The 21,855-nt window shown below is 37.9% G+C and overlaps 1 protein-coding gene across 3 annotated transcripts in view; it reads right to left on the bottom strand.

The window, feature by feature from the left end:
* The window catches only part of DEUP1 (deuterosome assembly protein 1), an 82,977-nt gene that overhangs the window by 44,218 nt on the left and 16,904 nt on the right, over positions 1–21,855 (bottom strand). For all 3 annotated transcript variants that reach the window (XM_032852820.1, XM_032852819.1, XM_032852818.1), the window contains exons 3-7: positions 17,598–17,769; positions 16,143–16,238; positions 8,122–8,256; positions 4,138–4,251; positions 1,889–2,131 (exon numbers count right to left, since the gene is read on the bottom strand). In XM_032852820.1, the coding sequence (XP_032708711.1) occupies positions 1,889–2,131; positions 4,138–4,251; positions 8,122–8,256; positions 16,143–16,238; positions 17,598–17,769 (760 nt within the window). The remainder of the gene's footprint in view (positions 1–1,888; positions 2,132–4,137; positions 4,252–8,121; positions 8,257–16,142; positions 16,239–17,597; positions 17,770–21,855) is intronic.

The raw sequence follows: 21,855 nt of genomic DNA on the forward strand, positions 1-21,855 counted from the left end.
CTATAACAGAGAATGTTCTTGGATGCTATAATAGGTCCAGACAAAATTTTTTTGGCGAGATTAAGAGGAACTGATGTTATTGGAGAAGTTGAACCTCACTGAAGCATACAAGCAGACTCCATAACTGGGCTCACTCATGAAATACGTTAGGGAAAACGAAAGAGAACAGAACAGAAAATAGATTTCTGGGGACCAGAACCAAAAAGACCTCAAAAAGGGACAAAAGACTGACTCCTCAGTCTGTGCTGGAGGATCTAAAGTCCAGGGGAGAATATTTGGGAACTACCCACAAATATACTCTCCTGACTTACTGACTGTGATCCTGGTGCAGACTCTAGCAGTACAAAGACAGCTGCAGAATGTCTTGAGATAAGAGCCAGAGGCCTGACCAATTGCCCAGGGAGATTGAGAAGGGAGCCCCTGAGAGAAAATGGCCTCAGAAGTAGAGGTCCTGCAAACCCCTCAGTCAGGACCGGTGGGCTGATGGGCAAACTGAACACCAGAAGCCACCTGACAGCCTCTCGAGTAGAAGAGGAAGGGCTAGTCTGATTTATGGTATAGCAAAGCTGGAGAAAACACCGTTGGTACCACCCCTATTTCTAGACAATTTGTGGCTTGTTCAGGGCTTAGGATCTGTGGTTTGTTCGCTTTGTTTGTTTACATCTATATGATGATTTGTATTAGAATCACACCCCTGCCCCACCCCCTGCCCCAAACAAAGCTGGATTTGGGGATGGAGGAGATGTCCTTCTCTTAGAAATACCATGGAAGAGGAGAAGCCAGGAGCCTCGTGTTCAGCCCCCCTATAGACACGGAGAAAGAAGAAATGGAGGAGTAGATGCTGGTAGAGAAAGAAATAAAAGAACGAATCCCATATATAATGTGGCAGGATGGGGAAATGAGGAGTTGGTCCAAGACTAAAAAATGACCTTGGGAATTTAAGTGGTAGAAGATCCTGAGGAATATCTTAGAGAAATGGAGGTTTGCTCAGGTAGTGACCTCCAGAGTATATATCTCAGCGTGAGGAAGGGATGGAGTGGGACTAAGAATGGGCCAGCAGACATGCTTGAGCTGGTAGAAAAAGGCCAAATGCTTGTAGGGGGGAGATAAGACCAAAACGGGGGATAAAACTATAGAATCTGTCAACTAACTGGGATATCCATGAATAAGAAATATATATTTAGTAAAGAAATTGGTAATGAACAATTTTGATGAATGCTCTATTACTTTCTTAGTGATGCAGAAGTAGACAAGAAAGAAAGAGAGAAGAAAGAGAGAAAGGAAGGAAGGAAAAAAGAACAGAGAAAGGAAGAAAGGGAAGGAGGGAGGGAGGAAGAGACAGAAAAGACTGCTGGGTTAAGACGAAAATTTATGCTCAGAAAAACCAGCAATCACATCTGCCAATATAGAAATTACTTCAGAACAAACAAACAAAAAAAAAACCCCAAACTCCAGACTACTTGGTAAATATTATGATAAAGTGAACAGTGATAAATCCCAGGGAGTGACCTCCATGCCTCTCATTGAGGTAATTAGAGTGTTGACCTTTTACTGGTCTCCTGGATCTCCAACCCAGGATTCCTGCAAGTCAGGGAGGCACAGGGCAGCGTGTGGCCAGAGGGCCACGGTGCTAGGCACAGGGGTCTATGAGCGAGCGCTCTTCTGTCCCGGTAACGCCATCGTTCTGTACTACTGGAGGACTCATGTTGACTTTGGTGGGGAAAAGCATCTATGGGATTACAGAATTTACTATCAAGTGAGAATTACTAAGAAGAACTAGGAACAGAATTGACACATGGCATAGAAAATTAGCTTTCTAATCTATATACCAGTTCAGTCACGATTTCTACAACTTGTGGGCAGGATCAGTTGTAAAATAAAGAATCACCTGGCACTGTCTTTGGTACATCTTCAGTTCCTGTAAGAGCTTCTGATTTTCATCTTGTAACTTATTCCTGCTTAATGCTATTTCACTCACAGCTGACTTTAGTTTTTCAATAATGAACTCATCTCTTTCACTGGCTTCGCAACTGTGATCTGGGTCGCTCATCAACCTAGGATCTTCCGAGCTGCTGTCTTCTGAGCACTGCTTTTTACCGCTGAGTTGAGTTTGGTAACTTTGTGCCTGTTTCTGAGAAAGATTAAGACTGTGTCAATGAAAGGGAAAACATCGTATTTAAGCTTCCATAAGTAACATTCAAGAATGGGAGAAAAGACTCGGGAAAAACATCTTTCAGTATGTTTGTAGTGAAGTTTCTCTTTTGTGATTCAGTCCTGTGTTGTTTTTCTAAAACCTCCATTTCGGATGATGTAAAGAGAAAACATAGTTGTAGAACCTCAGAGCAAAGACACAGAGTAGGGGAGGGAGCTTGGAGTAGGGAAGTCTTAGTAAGTAAGAAAGAATGTTCAGAAGAGGAAAATTGTGGCTATAATCACACAATAGTTGAAAAGGTCAATAGGATGGAAAATAACCAAAATGAACAAAATTAAACAAAGACACTTGGATTGTAGGAAAGACTTGTCAACACGTATAACAAGGGTCAACAATTATTAATGTACAAAAATTTCTTACATTCATAAGAAAAAGAGAAACATCACAAAAGAAAAACTGGCAAAATTTATAAACAGGAAATCACAGAAAAGGAAATGGAAAAGGCTAAGAAGGAAAGGAAGAGATGCTCAACCTTAGAAGTAGTCAGAGAAATGCAAAACAAATCAAGCCATTCTGCTATCAGTCCAAGTTGGTAAAAATCAAAAGACTGATAACATTCCATGTTGGTGAATATATGAGTACCCCCACAAAATGTCCATGAATGGAAATTACTATAATCTTTTGGGAAGTAATATGCTAGTATTTATCTTAAAAATTTGAATAGACATAATGCCCTGTGGCTCAAGAATTATTTCTAGGATTTTTAATCTAACAAAAGAAAAATACTAGCATTTAAAGATGTATGTAACAAGGATATTTGTTACAGTATTATAATAGCAAAAAAACTAAAAACAAACTGAATGTTCATCAATAAGGAAATGATTGAAAGAATTATGGTATAGCTACTATATACTATGATACATATCGTAATAGAAATCAAATTCTATTAAATATTATTCAGAATTAATTAATGACTTGAAAGAGTATCCATGAGGAAGGATAATTATTAAGTAAAACAACAAAATTTTAAAAAGGAAAAAATATACAACTTCCCCCAAATACATACTTTACATGTTTGTACAAACAAAAGAAAAAGTATGGAAAGAAAAACACCTATTATTTGTATTAAATCAGTAAGAATAGAGAAGATGAAGTTATAAGTTTTACATTGGGTTATTTTGTATTGTTGAATTCAGAGAACATATACAACTTATGTAATTCAAGGAATGTAAAGAATGAAAAATAAGAAAACAAAACTAAAATTAAACAAAAACCATAGTTTCTCACTGGCTTCAATAAAAATTCCAAATTCCTTAGCCAGGACTTTAAAGCTTATTATAACCTGTATTCAACTCACCAGACTTACCAACTCCTACCCTTCCTCGCCTTCCACAGGGACTCCCAGCCAACTGTCCCATTTTTAATACCCATAATTTGCCTTTTGCTCTCTTGCTTCAGTGATTTTACTCCCATTACTTCCATCACCCAAAATACCTTCTCAAAATACAACCATTCTTCAAGGTCCAGCCCCAGTCCTACTCCTGTTGGAGGACAGTTGCTCACTATCTCAGCCCAAATTTTTCCCTTACTCCTCTGAACTCTAAAAGGGTTTCCTATTCACTTGCCATTAATTATCTGTAAATATATACATGTGTTGTCTCTACACCTAAGCTGTAAGGTTCTTGAGGTCAGGAACCAAGCAATCTCAGACTTTTTAAGCAACTTGCCCATAGGCATGCAAAAACATACGTTTTTTAATGATATAATCAAACGGTCACTTTTAAAAGTACCACCCTTTGAGACATGTAGACTAAATTCACCATTACAAATTTTCATGCACTTGCGACTTTACCCAGTGTTAGACCTACCCTGGTTATTTTCTCTTAATTAGTTGGCATTTTTGTCTGTAATAAGATTGGTTACAAAGATGGTAATAGTTAACCTCTAATTTTTTCTAAGTTAGAGGGTAGTATTAGGTAATGTACCTGAAATTGATTACACTTCTCAGATAATAATTTTTGTTGAGCATCTAAAGAAACCAGATGAGTCTGATAGAGTATCTCTTGCTTGTCCCATTCTCTTGACTTTGCTCTAAATTCCTTTTTAGAAAGTGGGGGACAAACATAAATTGAAGAAAATTATTCACTTAAAAGCACAATGAGTAAGGCTTCTTTCATTTGTACATCTTCATTCTAAACAACTATATCCATTCTTTCCTCATTTGGAAAACAAAATAAATATTAAGTCACTCATCTTGAGTTTATTACCAGATATAGCTTCTGATTCTTATCACCAAACCTGTATTCTTAATTTTGTTTGTTTGTTTTTATGGGATGAGGCTTGGACTGATTTAGTGACTTTGTCCCCTTGTGGATTTCAAGGCTACTGTCCAAGGTAAAGCCAAAATCAGTTCATTCTGGGGAACAGAACAGCTATTTCAGGCCTAACTTGGGATACCAGCAGAGCTGCCCTGGGAAAGAAGTGGTGGAATGAGTTTGATGCAACATACTTGGTTCTACAAGTTTTTGTTCAAAGTAGTGTATTTGTAGAACATGAGTGTTCACAACTTAACACAAGGAAAGGATATGGCTTTGGGAACCAATCAGTCAAGGAAAGCTATAAATTAGGAGGCTCTTACAGTAATTAAAGATGACCTGAAATTGAGTGGTAGTCATAAGATTGGAAAACTATGGATATGCCCCCCTTTAAATATATAATACCCTATGATAAATGGACCATATTTATTAAGACAAATGGGAACAGTTCATATAAATTTATTGACTTTGATTCTGACATTTCACAATTTAAAATTAGGTACACAAAAATAGGGTCTTCCATAATAGCGACAAATTTACAAAACTAGGCTCCTATACAAAATAGCTGATATTTCAAATTAGTACAATGCAGATTTTAAAAATTCCTGTTTACTTTTAATTTTGGAAGGAATCTTTGGAGTTAGAAGTCAAAATATGGACAAGGTTGACTTACACGGTTCATATCTTTCAGATAATACTAGTATTTAGCAACACACACCCAACAATCTCAATCTTGAAAATAAGTATTTCCCAGCATGCTTTAAGAGGAGGCAAATTCTCTTTACAAATTCTACAACAGGTAGAAATGAGGTCAAGAATGAGGCCAAGTAGGCTAGAAATATGGGTCACAGAAATATCAGCAGGTGCTCAGAACAGTCCTGGTTTCTTGATTTTACAGATGTATTGGTTTCAAGACTGGTTTCAAGCCCACACAACATATCCATAAGTTATGGGACCATAAAGAGACCTAGGGAGATTTATTAGGATTTTTTTTAGGGGCTGGAGTTGTCCCCACTCGGTTTCAGAGAGTCCGTAGACTTGCCTAAACCTCCAGAGTAAATTCCCCACGGCTGGAAAAACTTTTCTGGTTCTTCAAGGTTGAGAGCGGGTCAGGGTCATTAAGATTAATTTCTAGGGGAAGTCCATTATTATATATGTTTTTTAATCCCTTTACTAAATACTGGAAGACAAACTCACATTTCCTTAGTGATGGTGTATGCCAAGGACTCTACAAACCTCCACCTGTAAGATGGCTTTCACTTTTTAGTATGAACATTTCATACTTACATAAAAGTAGAGATTTTTAAAAAACTCCCATGTACCCTTCACCCAGTTTGACCACCATCAACCTAACCACCTCCATCTCCCCTCTCTCTCCACCCTTTCTTTGTTGTACTGTTTTAAGACAACTTCCATACCTCATGTATCCTCACCTCTAAATGCGTCAGCGTGCATCTAAATATATACAAATGTGTATTTTTTTCTCATGTAGCCACAATGTCACCTATAAGGTACTTTAACCCCAATTATTGGTGAAAAAATGAAATCTCTGGGAGGCTAACAACTTGCCTACAGGTCACAAGGCAAATAAATGAGTCAGTCAGGAAGTGTTCTAAATTATAAACTGTCATGTTCTTCCACATCAACATGCTATTTCCCATTTCTCTGTTAAGTAAATAAACATTTGTCCCAAAGGAAAAACATGCTTAGATGCAGATTAAAACTGGAATAGCCCATCTCTTACACATTAATTTTTCATATGGCCCTAAGTAAAAAGTGTTTCCATAATTATACAGATTAAACCACCTATACAGTGTGCTTAAGAATTTTTATATAAGTAGAAACCCATCAAGTCATATATATTATATATAATATATATGCATACATATTATATATGTATATGTATATATATACACATATGATATATATATACATATGTGTATGTGTGTGTATATATGTATATATACATACATATATATTTTTTAGAGAGAGTGCATGAGCAGAGGAGGGGAGTGGCAGAGGGAGAGAGATACTCTCAAGCAGCCTCCACCCCCAGCATGGAGCCTGACATGAGGCTCAATCGCATGACCCTGACATCATGACATGAGCCGAAATCAAGAGTCAGATGCTTAATCGACTGAACCACCCACGTGCCCCAGCTCGTATTTTGCTACTAATTTCATCTATAAATTCATGAAATCTGTTCTATGTAAATATTTCATTCCCTAAATGTAAAAGTGTTCACACAAAGTACTTAATATTAATTTCAGACTTTTTCTGTCTGAATAATTTATATGGCTGTGGTTGTCCCATAAAACCCCATGAGAAATCAATCAAAAGGCTAATCAGTGACTTGATCTCAGCATTTTCAGTGAAAGCACATCTTTGGGCACCTTCTGAGATCAGGATATTTCTGAAGCCAGTCTGGTCATACCACCATAAGAGCCAGGTGGTTACACGTGGCACATGGTGCATTTTCCTATAGAGTCAATTTTACTTAGCAGTAGTAATTTTGAATTTTTTTAAAAAACGTGTATTATTCAGTAGAATGTAAAATTTATAGGAATTTAAAAGCTAAAACCCAAGTTTTTCAGTAAAGTTCTTGCAACAGGTTGATTTTAGGGTTGTGGTCCTAGATTTTTCTTTCTTCTTTTAAAGATATTTTGGAGGGAAAGTTTAAGAAGGACTGTGAATTGAAGAGTAAAATGATGAAAATCAAACGGCAACGGCAGTTAGCTAGGAGGGAGATAAGAGGCAGGAGACCAGGGAAAAGGGCAAACCTGGGCTGGAATATAGTGGGTAAGAGAAAAGAACAGATCAATTCCTAGTTATGTACCTGGGTGACTGTGAGAGGCCAACTCTTATGTATCAGGCAAGTAGAAGGAAGGGAAATCACCAGCTGGGGATGGTAAGGGGGATGCTGGGTTTTAGGGCTTGAGAGCAAAAGAAGAAATGGAATAGGCTATCTTGAGGTCAATTAATGAACAATAATGGAAGGCCTAGGAGCTGGTCTCAGGTTAGACAACAGCAATTTATAGTAGAATCTACCTGCTGTTACATGACCTTTAGCAGGAATGTTCAAGAGCTCCGGAAAATAATGAGTTTGCTTTTTCCAAGGTCGGGAAGTTAGGGGATAAAAATAAATGCGTCCGTGAATAGTAAGACAGAGATCTCTGAAGCTCTGGGTAATGGTTGCTATCTTGGAGTGGCACTACCTCTTTAAGAAAAAACCCCTGAAACTCCAAGCCCTCTTCCAAAAACTGTTGGGAGGCTTCATTGGGATTTAAGTACCCAATAGTTAAATAGCCATTAAAAGATTTATTAGATATTCAATTTAACTGACCCCAGGGATGTCCTTCAATTTCACTCAACATCTGCAGTTTCTTTGAACTCTATTTTTTTTTTTTTTTGGCTCTCCAAAAATGCTGATCTGTATAAAAGATGCATAAATCAAAGTGATGTTTTAATTCGCTAAGTGCCTAAAGGGAAGGTGCACTAAGAAAATACATTGAATGAGCAGCTGATTTGTAATGGTGTTTGTTACCACAGCTGTACGTGCCATGGAGCACAGCGGAGACCGGAGACCAGCTTGTAGCAGCGGCAGGAATCGATCCTGACCGTGCAGGAAAGAAACTAACAAAGTACATGGCTCACCTCTAATTTCTGGTTCAAGTTGCTCAATTCAAAGGGCGTTTCTTCTTTGAGGTTGGGTAACTCCTTTCGCCGAAATTTACTTTGTTTCATCTGGAGTAGTCTCAGTTTCTCAAAGCTATTCGTCAGTTTGGAAAACTGGAAGTAAGAAAGAATGCTAACGTCTCACTGTGACTGGCTTTTCTTTCTTCTTCTTTTTTTTTTAATAGTTTTTTTTTTTTTAAGATTTTATTTATTTATTTGACAGACAGAGATCACAAGTAGGCAGAGAGGCAGGCAGAGAGAGAGGGAGGAAGCAGGCTCCCTGCTGAGCAGAGAGCTTGATGTAGGGTTCGATCCTAGGACCCTGGAATCATGACCTGAGCCGAAGACAAAGGCTTTAACCCACTGAGCCACACAGGCACCCCGTGACTGGCTTTTCTGACTTGAATTCAAAAGAGTTCTTTTCTTGGGCACGTCTTTGATGATTTAAGTTATGATTGGAAAAATGCAGTAATGCTTAAATCTTCTGATTTGTGAAGATAGGACCAGTTATTAAAACTAAATTATTGGAGCTGAACACCATTCGGTTTTCATGTGAATTTGGGGCTTCATCAACTGCACAGTTAAATGAGTCACTCATTTAACAAAACATAAATGTTTTGTTTAGCTTTGTTTTGACCATATGTAGCAAAGCTTACAAGTTTTAAAAACCAAGTTTTTTCTTTTATTTAGTGCCATCTTGTGTTGACAATTTTAATTTCAGTAACCCCTTCTATAAAATAACAAGTGTATATTTTATTCAAGAAACTGAATACTGAATTTAAAAGCTACAAACAGCATAAACTACTTATTCATGTTGATATAAGTTTAAATAAATTTAAGTATCAAATTGATACAATTTTTCTTAGCAATAATTCTTTTAACTTAGACTGTACTATTTTTTCTGTTTTTTGTTATACCTTCAATAATAGATTAGAAGCAGCATGATCCATCAACATCTGTGAAGAAATTTCTAGATAACTATTTATAAAAGTTTTTTGGTTTTGTTTTGAATTCTGAAATAATTATACAGTATAATTATACGGTATAATATTAAGCCAGGAAACGACATTGGTACAATAGATGTGCATAATTTTATGCTATCTTATCACCTGTGTAGATTTGTGTGACCACAACCACAATCAAGATACAGAACCATTCCAACAGCACAGAAACCTCCCTGCCTTTGTAGTGATACTCAGACCTCTCATCTTCCCACCCCTACCCCCTGGCAACCACTAATTTATTTCTATATCTGTAATTTTGTCATTTGAGAGTGTTATAAAATGGAATCAAATAGTATATGACATTTTGAGATTGGGTTTTTTTAGTCCCCATAATGCCCAGAAGATGCATGCTTGTATCAATAGTTTATTCCTTTTTATTGTTGTCTTATTCCATGGTATGGAGGGAACTGCATTTGCTTGACCATTCATTTTGGTTATTTCCAATTTTGGCTCCCACAAATAAAGTTATGAACGGTCGCATCTACTTTTTCTGATATTAATATAGTCACTTGTTTTCTTTATCTCATATCATTTTTAAAATTGAAATATAATTCACCTGCCATAAAAATCACCTTTTAAAAATAAAATTCACTGGTTTTTAGTATACTCCATAATTGTGCAATAATCAGATTACCTGATTTCAGAATATTTTCATTACCACAAAAGAAACCCCAGAATGTTAGAATGGTTATACATTTCCTCCTACCCCCAGTCCCTAGAAACTATTAATCTGCTTTCTGTCTCTATAGATTTGCCTATTCTGATCAGTTCATATTAGTGGAATCATACATTATGTGGTCTTTTGTGTCTGGCTTCTTTCACTTTACGCTTTCAAGATTCATCTGTGTTGTAGCATGAATCACTACTGAATAGTATTCTATTGCATGGATATGCCATATTTGGTTTTACTGTTCATCAATCGATGGACTTTGGATTCTTTCTAGTTTTGGCATATTACAAATAAAGCTGCTATGAGCACTTGTGCACAAGTTTCTGTGTGGATACATATATTTATTTCTCTTGGATACATAACTAGGAGTGGAATTGCTATCTTACGGAAACTCTGAGTTTAACTTTTTAAGGCACTGCTGAACTACTTTCCAAGTGGCTGCACCATTTCCCAGTATTACTGAGAACATACAGGGTTCTAATTTCTCCATATCCTCACTGACATTTGCTATTGTCCATCTTTTTGATTATAGCCATTCTGGCCAGGGTGAATGGGTATCTCATAATTTGATATGCATTTCCTCAATGACTCATGATGTTGAGCATTTTTTCATATGCTTATTGGATACTTGTATAGCTTTTCTGAAAAAATGTCTGTTCATATCTTTGCCCATTTTAAAGTTAGGTCATTTACTTTTTATTATTGACTAGTATGTGTTTTGTTTTTTTTTTCCGGACACTAGTCCTTTATCAGATATATCATTTGTAAATATTTTCTCCCAATTTGTGAGTTGTCTCTTCATTTTCTTGATGGTGTCCTTTGAAGCACAGAGGTGGTTTAATTTTAGTGAAGTTAAATTCATCTGATTTTTCTTGAGCTTTTGGTGCCAAATCTAAGAAACCATTGCCTAATCCAAAGTCATGAAGAGCTACTCTGTGATTTTTCTAAGAGCTTTATAGATAAAGGTTTTTTTTTTTTTTAAGATTTTATTTATTTATCTGACAGACAGAGATCACAAGTAGGCTGAGAGGCAGGCAGAGAGAGAGAGGTGGAAGCAGGCTCCCCACTGAGCAGAGAGCCCGATGCGGAGCTCGATCCCAGGACTCTGGGATCATGACCCGAGCCGAAGGCAGAGGCTTTAACCCACTGAGCCACCCAGGCGCCCCTATAGATTAAGTTTTTACAGTTAGGTCTTTAATCCATTTTGAGTTCATTTTTATTTATGGTTTAGGTCTAACTTAGTTCTTTTACATGTGGATATTCAGTTGTGCCTTTATGTTTGTTGAAAAGACTCTTCTTTCTCCACAGAATTATCCTGGCACCGCTTCTGCTCTGATTAGTATTTGCATGGTATTTTTTTCTACCTTTTTATTTCAAATTACCTATATAGTTATGTCTGAAGTGAGTTTCTGGAACAGAACATACTGTGAGATCATATTTTCTTAATTTATTCTGTCAATCTCCATCTTTTAACTGATGTATTTAGACACTTCCCATTTAATGTAATTATTGATATATTAGAGCTTAAGCCTCTTGTTGTTCTTTTCTGTTTTCCAGTTTTTGGTTTCTCTATTTTAGCTTTTCTGTTTTCTTCAGGGTTATTTGAGCATTATTTATAATTCTTTCTTGGTTTACCTATAGGGTATTTGAATATTATCTATTTGAATAGCTTTCTCAATTGGTGATCTACGTATTACATTATATATACAGAAGTCATTACAGTCTACTGGTGTCAACATCTTACCAGTTCAAGTGAAATGCAGAAGTTTTACTTTTTTTTTATGTCTCTCTTTGCCCTGACCCATTTGTAACATAATTGTCTTAAGTATTCCTTCAACATACATTAAGAACTGCATTAGACATTATTATAATTTTTGCTTTATCTGTCAAACAATTTAGAAAACTCAACGAGAAGGAAAGTATTGCATTAATCCATTTTTTAAAACTCTTTCCATTGTTTTTTCTCCCTTCCTGATATCTCAAGATTCTTTCTTTGTCATTTCCTTCCTGCTAAAGGAACTTTCTTTGGCCATTCTTTGAAGGTAGGTTTATTAGTGACAAATTCTCTTAGTTATCCTTCATTTGAGAAGTACTTGATTTCCCCTTCATTCCTAAGGATATTTTTTCTAGGCATAGAATTCTGGGTTGACATTTATGTTCTTTCAGCAACTGAAAAATGTCCCACATTCTCTGGCCTCCATGGTTTCTGATGAGAAATCTGTTATCTGAATTGATTCTTCCCTGTAGGTAAGGTGTTATTTCTCTCTTCTGCTTCCAAGATTTTTTTTCTTCATCTGTTGGTTTTGAGAACTTTGCCTACAATGTGTCTCGGTCTTGGTTTCTCTGTATTTATCTTGTTTGACTTTCACCCAGATTCTTGAATCTGTAGGTTTATATCTTTTACCAAGTTTTGACACTTTTCACCTGTACTTCTTTGAATACTTTCTCAGTCCCACTCTCCTCTCCCTTCTGGGACTCTATGACACACATTTCCAATCTTTTGTTATAGTCCTACATGTCCCTTAGCTTCATTTTCTTTTAGTCTGTTTTCTCTCTGTTGTTCAGATCGGTTAATTTCCATTCCATTATCTTTAAGCTCACTGACTATTTCCTCCGTCCTCTTCATCCTACTTTTGAGTACATCCACTGAATTCTTTTAGTTTGGCTATTTCATTTTCCAGAGGTAAAATTTCTAACTGGCTGTTTATTATAATTTTGTTTCTTTGCTAAAACTTTCATTTGTTTCAGGTGTGTTTGTAATTGCTCGCTGAAGCATTTTTATAACAGCTGCTTTAAAATCCTTGTCAGATAATTCTAACATCTGTATTCACTCAGTGTTGCCATCTCTTGGTTATCTTTCTCATCAAGTTGAGATCTTCTTGGTTCCTGGTGTGATGGGTGGTGCTTTTAATTGAAACTTGGACATTTTGGGTATTGTGCTATGAGACACTAGATTTTCTTTAGGGATTGTGTTTCAGCCATCCTTTCCTGACAGCACTCTGGCAAGGAAAGGGAGACGCTGTCTCATCACTGCCAGCGGGCAGTGGGAGTTCAGCTCTTGGCCTCAGTCGGTAACCCGAGGGAGACGTTCCTTATCCCTGCTGAGTGGGAATGGGAGTTCAGAATCCCCACTAGTCTTCAATGATACCACCTTGACTGGAGGGGCATACGTGCCTTATTATTGCCTCTCACCTGTCCTTCAGTGAAAGTGTAGTGAGGGCAAGTGGCCTCTTTACCCCTGAGAGGTGGTAAACATCCTGACTCCTCATTAGGCTTCCCTTGATACCATTCAGAGAGGAGGGGCATTGCCTCCTCACCACCAAATGGACATACTAGTCCAGGCTCTCCACATGGCCTCCACTAACACCTTGGGTTGGGGAAGGCCTTGCCAATGCTTACTGGTTATGAGATTCCTGGCTCTCCACTCCAGTCTTCTCTCATACCACCCAGGCTCAGGAGCCTGGACTAACTCATTACAAGCTGATGAGAAAGAGGCTATCTACACAGTCTGTGCTGAGCTGGGGGTGGGTTTGGGGCTGAAGTCTTTTTCTGTGGTGTTTGGCTGGAGTAGAGAAGTTATTATCTAAAAGTGTGTAATCTTGCTAAGCAGTCTTTTGGCTGCAGAAAGTAGGCATTCCTTGGGATTGTTTGTTTGTGCCTGGGTTGTCAACTTCTCCATTCCCCAGCATGAGATATAAGAGGCAAAGAGAAATCCCAGGGAACTCACCACTATGTCACTCCTTGGGTACCAAGGTTTTAGTTGGCCTGTCTCTCCCTCCACTTCTCAGAGTTTTCTCATTTTATAAATAATGTCCAGGCTTTCTAGTTTTAATTAGCAGGATCTAAATGCATCTACTCCATCTTTCCAGAAGTGAAAATCTCAAATATATATACAATTTAATCATAGTTTCATAATGGATAGAAGGAAAAGGAAATATTCTCTTTTTAAAAAGAAGCAGTTTCTATAAGAAAGTTTTGATAGAGTTATTCAAAGAAGAGTATGGTAAAGTGTTGGGGTTGATTCCACGTTAAAACATGTTAACCCCCTAGGGCCTGCCTGGGCCTACTTAGCCATAGTGACTCCATGTTGCCTAGGTAGACATTTTGTTGTTTAATAAATGCTTCAACAGTTATTGATATCAGTTCCAGGTAACTATTACTAAAACCATACCTAAAACAAGGCCATTTTGTTGTTTAATAAACGCCTCAACAGTTACTAGTATCAGTTCCAGGTAACCGTTACTAAAACACACAGGTGGGAGACATCCAATCAGCCAAAGCCACATATGTAGATGCCTGAGATTGTGCATTATAAAAACTAGCCTGTAAGACCAAGGGGCGTCGCAGTCTTCGGAGTAGGCCCTGGCCGGTCAGTCTGACTTCTAATGCTTGGCATAGAATAAAGCTTTACATAACTTTCACTTTGTCGCAGCCTCATTTCCCTGGCCGGTCGGTCTAACTTCTAATGCTTGGCATAGAATAAGGCTTTGCGTAACTTTGTCTCAGTCTCTTTCCTTTGATAACGGACCCAACAAAAGTATATCCTTAAAATATTTTAGGAAAATGAAATTGTAGATAAACCAGGAATTTCAAAGAAGGAATCAGTAGAGTGAGCTAGCAGCAACCAAAGCATGTTTGCTACAAGATAGCATTTTCTAGTTAGAAGAATGACATATTACGAGCTATTATGCAAACCAGTTCTCTCTTTTTCCCTCTTTCCTTCTCTGCTGCTGTCCTCTTTAACGCTTTTCTTTCTTTTAACATGAGAAGAAAAGAAGAGCAGAAAACTGTAGTGAAAGCAGATGGCTGCTCTTTCAAGAACAATGTAGTTTTTCCAAAATGTATCCTATGAAACACCTGTTTACAGTGTTTACACTGTAATAGTGTACTATAGGATAAGCCGGTTTTAGCTTAAAAAATGCAGTTCCACGATCAAATATGTTTTGAAAAATAATGGATTAAAAAGGTTAAATGGATTTGTTTGAAACAGGAATTTGCACAGCCTGTCGTATGCTAGCACGCTGTGAATGTCCAGGAGCCAAGAAGAAGTAAACAGCGTTTCCTAAAACTTTCAATATTAGCATTCCACAGAACACAATTTTGTGAAATTGCTATAAGGGTATCTGTTGGTTAGCCAGCAGCCAAGTAATAAAACGAAGCTGCAAACCAACAAACGGCAGGGATTCATGTATTACATGACCACTCAGCACCTGTAAACAAGCCTTACAACTTTTTAACAATGGACGTGAAAAAAACCCCAGAGATTAAATATCTGGTAAGCAGTGACTGAACTAATGAAATATAATTTTGAGATGGTATATCACTCGTATCTCCATTTCTTTATTTTTTTTAAAACTTATTCCAGATCGTGTTTATACTGAACAGATACAGTGATTTAATATATATGTTGGTATTTCAGAGCTTTATCATTACAGGAAAAACAAGGTTGATTGAGTTAAGTGTTAAATGCTTAGTCTTAGAAAAACCATTTAGTTTTGTAATTCAAGCTACCATCTAGTGGCAGCTCTTTGAATTGCAGGAAAAATGTCTAAATTTACGAGCTAGCCAGTCTTTTAAGATTATGCTAAGTGGTATCAAATGTTTCATATCCAATCTTAAGAGCTGATGACTTCCCTAAGAAGGTACTTAAGAAAGAATTAACTACTTCAAGCTCATTTAATTGTATTATCACTTGTGAAATCTTTGCACTTCATAAATTTCATGATCAAACTATTTCCCATTGATTCATTTATTAAGTTAAGCAAGGACAAGAGCAGCTACTAGATCTAAGATGCACAGATAATGATTGCCCTATGCATTATTTGTGGTAAGGGAGAGAAGATTTTTGGCTTGCTAGCACAGTGAGGAAGTAGAGGAATAAATAACAAAGAAATCAGTATTCCCTATTCAGAAGACCTATAGCCCTACAAGTATCTAAGTACCAAAGACCAGTTTTTTCCTTTTCAATTATCTATTTCATAATAGCAAAGTCATTTTTGTTGTTCACATTGCTAGCTATTACCATGTAATTAATCAACAAGTCATCTGATAAATAGAAAGGTAATAGTCTTGCACTATGCTAACAGTTAAAGGGATAAAGAGCTGACAGTCTAATAAAAGAAACAATCTAATAAAACAATGAAAGACACAGTCAAACATATAACCCGTCATTAAATATAAAAACTTTACTTGTATTAAAAATGGTCCATTTTAATAAAATCAATACAACTTATAAATGCATAAATTTGATATAATTTTATATGTGAAAACATGTATCAAAATGTGTTAAATCATCCAAAGGAGATTAAATTACATTGTTTCCTTACTTGAGCTTTTAGGGTTTGCAGTTGTCCTTCATAATTTTGCGTCATTGCTAAGTTACATTTTTCCAGACTGTCCAGCTTCTGCCTAAGTAAGCCCACCTGCAGCAAGAACAAAACTTAATTTTGATTTTTTTCTAAATTTTGCCTGATGAAAGCAGAAAATGTGCAAAGGAGGAGCATGCTTTAAGTAAAACTGCTGTCCCCAAACAAGAATAAATATTTGCACTGCAGTTCTTAAAATAGCTATTAATAATGAAAGTCACAAAACCCCACATTGCTGGCGCTATTCCACTGGGTACACATAAGAACGGGGCGGTATGGATGTCTGACAAAAGATCCGTGTCACCATCACATCTGAAATTAAGGTTTAGTATTTACTTTGCATAATTTTTTCAGGAGGCCATGTCACCATCACTCAGGCAGAACCTCTGCGGACGCAGTTCTCTTTTTATTTTGGGCACCACTGTCTTCAGTGGGTGTTTTGCTCCGGGGGCACCATGGTGTGTGGGCTGCATTTTTAGAAGAACATTTTAAAAAGAAAAGAATGATGTCTCAGAGGAGTTCCCAGGGGATTGGCTTGCAGAATTGGCTGAAAACGCAGGGGAAGCACCTGTGTACCCATCTGGGTCATCACAGATATGGGAGAAAGAAAACAGTCTCTTGCATATTCCGGGCCTGATGACCTGCCTCTACCCTGAAGGGAAGCCAGATGCCAGTAACTAAATAACTCAGTTAACTATGTCAAGAGGTAAGTTCTACTGGGAGGCCAACAAAGGTAGAGAGATGGCTGAAGAACAAATTGGCTGATGATGGTTTCGTATAAGATTAAAGTAAATACTTCTCTTAGGCCTCACCCAGAAGAAAAATTCACAGACACAAAAGTCCGCATTAGGTCAAGTACGTGATTTTCCAGAACTCGTCTGGAAGCCTGAGAGCACTTGTACATTCTACAGTCACTGACGTGCTATAAGCAACCTTGTAGGGGCTGGGGGCACTCCTCTTAAGAGTCACACCCCTTCACCTAACTCTTTTCTTCCCTGTCCCCCAATCATGTGTTGACATTTCACTTCTTTGTGGAAATGTTCTCCTAGTAGATTTGAAGAGATGCTTGACTTAGCCATTTCCAAAGACAGAGTTTGGGCAACTAGCTTGTTTCTACAGTTGCAAAAGCACTGACATCTTTGCTTGCAAACAATATTTATTTCACATATATATAGTAAATGTCTATTTACTTTTCTAGATGGCATTTTGTTTTTCTGCATCAGCAAATTTTTATGGGTTGAGGCTCCAATTGTCACTTATTTGATCAACACATTTAGCACGCTGTGACAGAATTCCAAGCGGTAAAGGCTACCGCTGATGCCTGATAAAAAGTATACATAATGAAAAACATACCCTGAAGAATAATAAATATTATTTATAACTGCCTGAGGAATTAACAACACATATATTCAGTACCTCTTGGCCTTTCTGATCCAAGCATGTTTGTGCATTTGCCAACTCTTGATCCCGAAGATCTAATCGTGTCTCCAAAGCCCTCATCTTCCTTTCCCAATCCAATTTTTTGTTGCTTACCATGATGTCAATTTGCTCCATTAATTCCTGAAGTTCGGCCTCACAGGGAGAAGCTCTGGCAATGGTTGGAAAGTGAAACACATTTTAAAAGAGGGAAATGTGAGGACAAGAAAAATTATTCCAAGGCTCTGAATAGTGCTCTGATCATTATTTCCTCAAATTGTTCAATTACTTAAATAGGAAGAAGTCTGGAAGCCAGAGGTTAAATTTTAAACTAAAACTGAAAGCTAATATCAGAGTAAACAGTGAATATACATTAATTTTTTTTAACTGACATCTCCTAAATCATAGTTGCTGTCCTAATATAATGCAATAATTGGTAAAGACACTGCTTCTATTCTCTTCTTAGTATACGTGGTAGCACCTGGGTCTCCCAGAGCCGAAAGTTTTGACTTAGACAAGGAAGTCCTAAAATGAAAACACATGTGCAGATTATGTTATATCAGAAATAAGGTGACAATAAATGAAGTTAGCTGAACAAAAATTAAATAATATAACAATTTTAGAGTGGACTGATTCTATGGAAAATTTGAATTATGAAAAAGGTCCAATGCTCTTCTATGTAAATGTACGAACATGTACCTATGTCTGTCATAGCTTGACTAAGTTTGGTGGCAAGCAAACTGGGACTCCAACCGTGCCTATCAGGGATAGAAGAGCAACCCCAGGCTAGGAAGGGCCCGATTCAAGGGTACTAATTGGGTGACAGTACTCCTTCTCCAGGAGGGGAACGTAGTGTGATCTGGCTGGTGTCCCTTTGGAAGGAATCTGATCAGGCAGGTGTGGGCAGAATAATGTAAGTCTTTAGATAATGGGGATACTGTGAGTCGGATAAGGGGCAATATCTTGGTTCTCAGAGGGTCTATTTATAATTGAAACAAAACCCTTGTAAGAGCTAGATTTATAGAGGTGCTAATTGTGAGGACACAATTAGCTGTTGCTGTTGCTCCCAGGGCAGGGCTCTCCTTCAAAGACAACGACGTATTCCACAGGGGCCTGGCAAAGTCCAATTATTCAGACTGGACATGCAGGCAGATGGTGAAGCCTCAGATTTCAGCCCATGGACATACACACATCCAGGATTAGAAAGCTAGTTATTTCAGTATCCATTCAACGGTGGTGACGGGGCTTCTAATATATTTGTGTGGGTGAAAGGAAGGCAGGAGGAAAAGGCAGGTGAGAAATATCTCCTCCATTTAGTTTCACCAAATCAGAATTTTAGAGGTAATTAAGAATCATTTAGCATTCTGAAAAATGTCAGGCCCAGAGAGGTCAACCTCACACAGTAATTAGTGGGAGATCCAGGTCAAGATTGTAGGCAGCTGCTTCCCATCTTCAGCTCCTTTTGGTGTACCACATAGCAAAAAGACACGATGTTTTGAATAAGAACTCACTTGAAAAACACAGCATAGATTAGTTCCATTGCAATAAGGTTAGGAAGAGGTATGAGAACCCAAAGAACTCAGAATTTCCAGGATCAATTTCTAAAACGCCCAGGCAACCTGAACGAAGGGTGTCCCTTTGATCGGCTTATTCACCAGTGGACTCAGCAGTTTTGACATCAGAGAGCTTCTAAGTACAACGTGCCATTCTGAAGTCTTGCAGGATTTCTGGACTAAGGCCCAAAGGCGCTCCATTTTCACTTAAAACCTAAAAAAAATCTGAGGGAAAGGAAGTACTAATTCCTCTATAAATAAGCTGATCGAATTTTAACTGGAGTTACGACATGGGGAAAACCAGCAGAACAAAAAGAATCGTTTTCACACCATTTTCTTTTCATAACATGTATCGCCTTTACCATAAATATATTGTTTTTCTGCTATTGTAAGCTCTGAAAGGGCCATTTTATCACCATCTCACTGGAGCTCAGCACAGTGCTCCAGCACATAGCAGATACTCAATAAATTTTTGAAAAACGAACAAATGAGTCCTTTTCATCATTATTTACTCAGCATGTAGGAACGCACCATGCCAATGGAATTAAAATATAGGCCAAAAGTAGAGAGCGACATAATGGAAGCCACTCAGTCAATATTGTTAAATAAAGGAGCGAATGGTTTCTTTCCTATGACTATGCCATGCAAAAATCAGGATATTAAACTCAGCGTGGAAGGACTTTTACAAGTCACCTTGTCCAACTATCCACCCAGCGTGTGCACGTCTTTCACAATGTTTCGTATGAGAATCATCTATGATGCCCCGCTGATCAGATTCAGCAGGTCTAGAACAGAGTTCATTCTGCATCGCTAACAAAGATATCAGGTGATCCTGGTGCATGCCAAGGCTTGTGATCTGTTTCACAGTATCACTGCCGAAAGGTCACCCAGCCTAGGTCTGAATTTCTCCTTTACCAGGTAACCGCTGAGATTGTAGCTAGATAGCAATGAGTTTTAAGAAATTCTTTCTCATTTTGAAGAGCTCTTTCAACCCCTGGTTCTAATTTGATAAATTAGGACCATGCAGAACAAGTGCCTTTTCAACACAGTAGATTTTTGAGTACTTGAATACAGTTATTAATATGTCAAATACATTATCTGTACCTCCAGATTCTTCCGGGTTTTCTCAGTGTTCAGTAGTAGATACTGAACATTCATATAGACAATGGCCAGAACACTTACCCACAACTTCTATTGCAATAGTCCTAGAATGGTCAGGACTCGGTCAATGACTGACAGCTTCCTTAATTTTTGCCCCCACTTCCAACTCAGGACCAACTGGAGAAAGCCAAATACAGTCCCCAAACTAATCATATAGAATGCCCCCTTTCTACTAATCCTGCTTCCATCTTCCCTGTAACAACCTCCATCCACTGAAAGCATGCCCAAAGCTTTCTCTTTTGTTTACTGTAAAGCTTTCCCACTGGCCTTCAAGTCTCTGCGAAATGTAAGTGATGTTTGCTGACTCCCTTGCAATAGCAAGCTTTGAATAAATAGGCTTCTTTTGTTCTCCTTTGGGTGGTCTTTGTTTATGTCCACAAGTATCTTTATTTCCTCCAATTGCCTGTGGAAATTTCTTTTTTCTCTACCCCTCACTACCTAGTATACTGCCTGGAAAATACTAGACGCTTAACATACCATTTGTTGAATGAATGAAAAAGTGAATGACTACGTTAAGATTTTCAGACCCTTTATAATCCTGGTGGCTCTCCACTGAACAAGTTCCTGTGTTGATTTCCTCCTTGAAATGTACCATTCAGGACTTTAACAGAACACCCCTGGTGCTGTCTAACCAGTTTAGGGAGGGGCTCTCACACCCTGTTTTTGGTGCTATGCGTTTTTATTCGAGCAGATAAAGATCACCTTAGCTTTGAATCTGGGAAGGGGAAGGACAAAGCAGTGATATGATACCATTTCAAGGTGAGTTTATTCGTGCCCGAACACCTTTTTCACGTATGCTACAAATAAAGCCACTATCTTGTGCTTTGTTTCATCCTGGGGGGTTGGGGGCTGCTCTAAGGGCAGAGCTTTATATTTATCCTTATTACATTTCATTGTGATAGTTTCAGCCTCTCAATGTGTGTTGTCATCACTGGTTCGTTAATGAAGCAAACATCCATTCAGGGACTGCTGCCCGCTGTGTGAGGAACTGGGAAGACAGAGACACATGACCTGTGCATAGAGACACCTGCAAGGCAGGGACAATATGAGATTGATGAATACGTGCAGCTCTTCGGGGACTAGAAAGCAAAGGTACTGAATACAAACTTGGACAAGATGGGTTACCACAGAAGCCTTCCTTAAGGAGCTTATTATGTTTTGGGATGCTGTTTCTGTCAGAAAACATATTCACTATAGCTCTCAGTTTTGTGTCATCTGCAGATCTGATAAGCAAAGCATTAGTTGTTTCATATATGAATACTTTTTCTTCCTACAAGTGACTGTAAAATATCACACCAGACAAGATGGAGGACAGGGCTCTCTGGCATTCCACTACCAAGCCCGTCAGAGTGACAGGGATCTGGTGATTATTTATTTTCTTATAATAAGTTTCTAATCCACTTATTTAAATTTATAATGTTTTCTCTTTTTTCCCCCTATAAAAATGTCATGAAAAACCCTGTAAAATAATAAGGCAAAGCCCAAGTAAGATTCTATCTATAAGCTCCCTGATGCACTGGTTTATCAGCCCCGTGAGCCCAGGC

This window comes from Lontra canadensis, unplaced genomic scaffold (genome assembly GCF_010015895.1).
Source record: "Lontra canadensis isolate GAN:19392208 unplaced genomic scaffold, GSC_riverotter_1.0 scaffold7, whole genome shotgun sequence".
Classification (NCBI taxonomy): Eukaryota; Metazoa; Chordata; class Mammalia; order Carnivora; family Mustelidae; genus Lontra; species Lontra canadensis.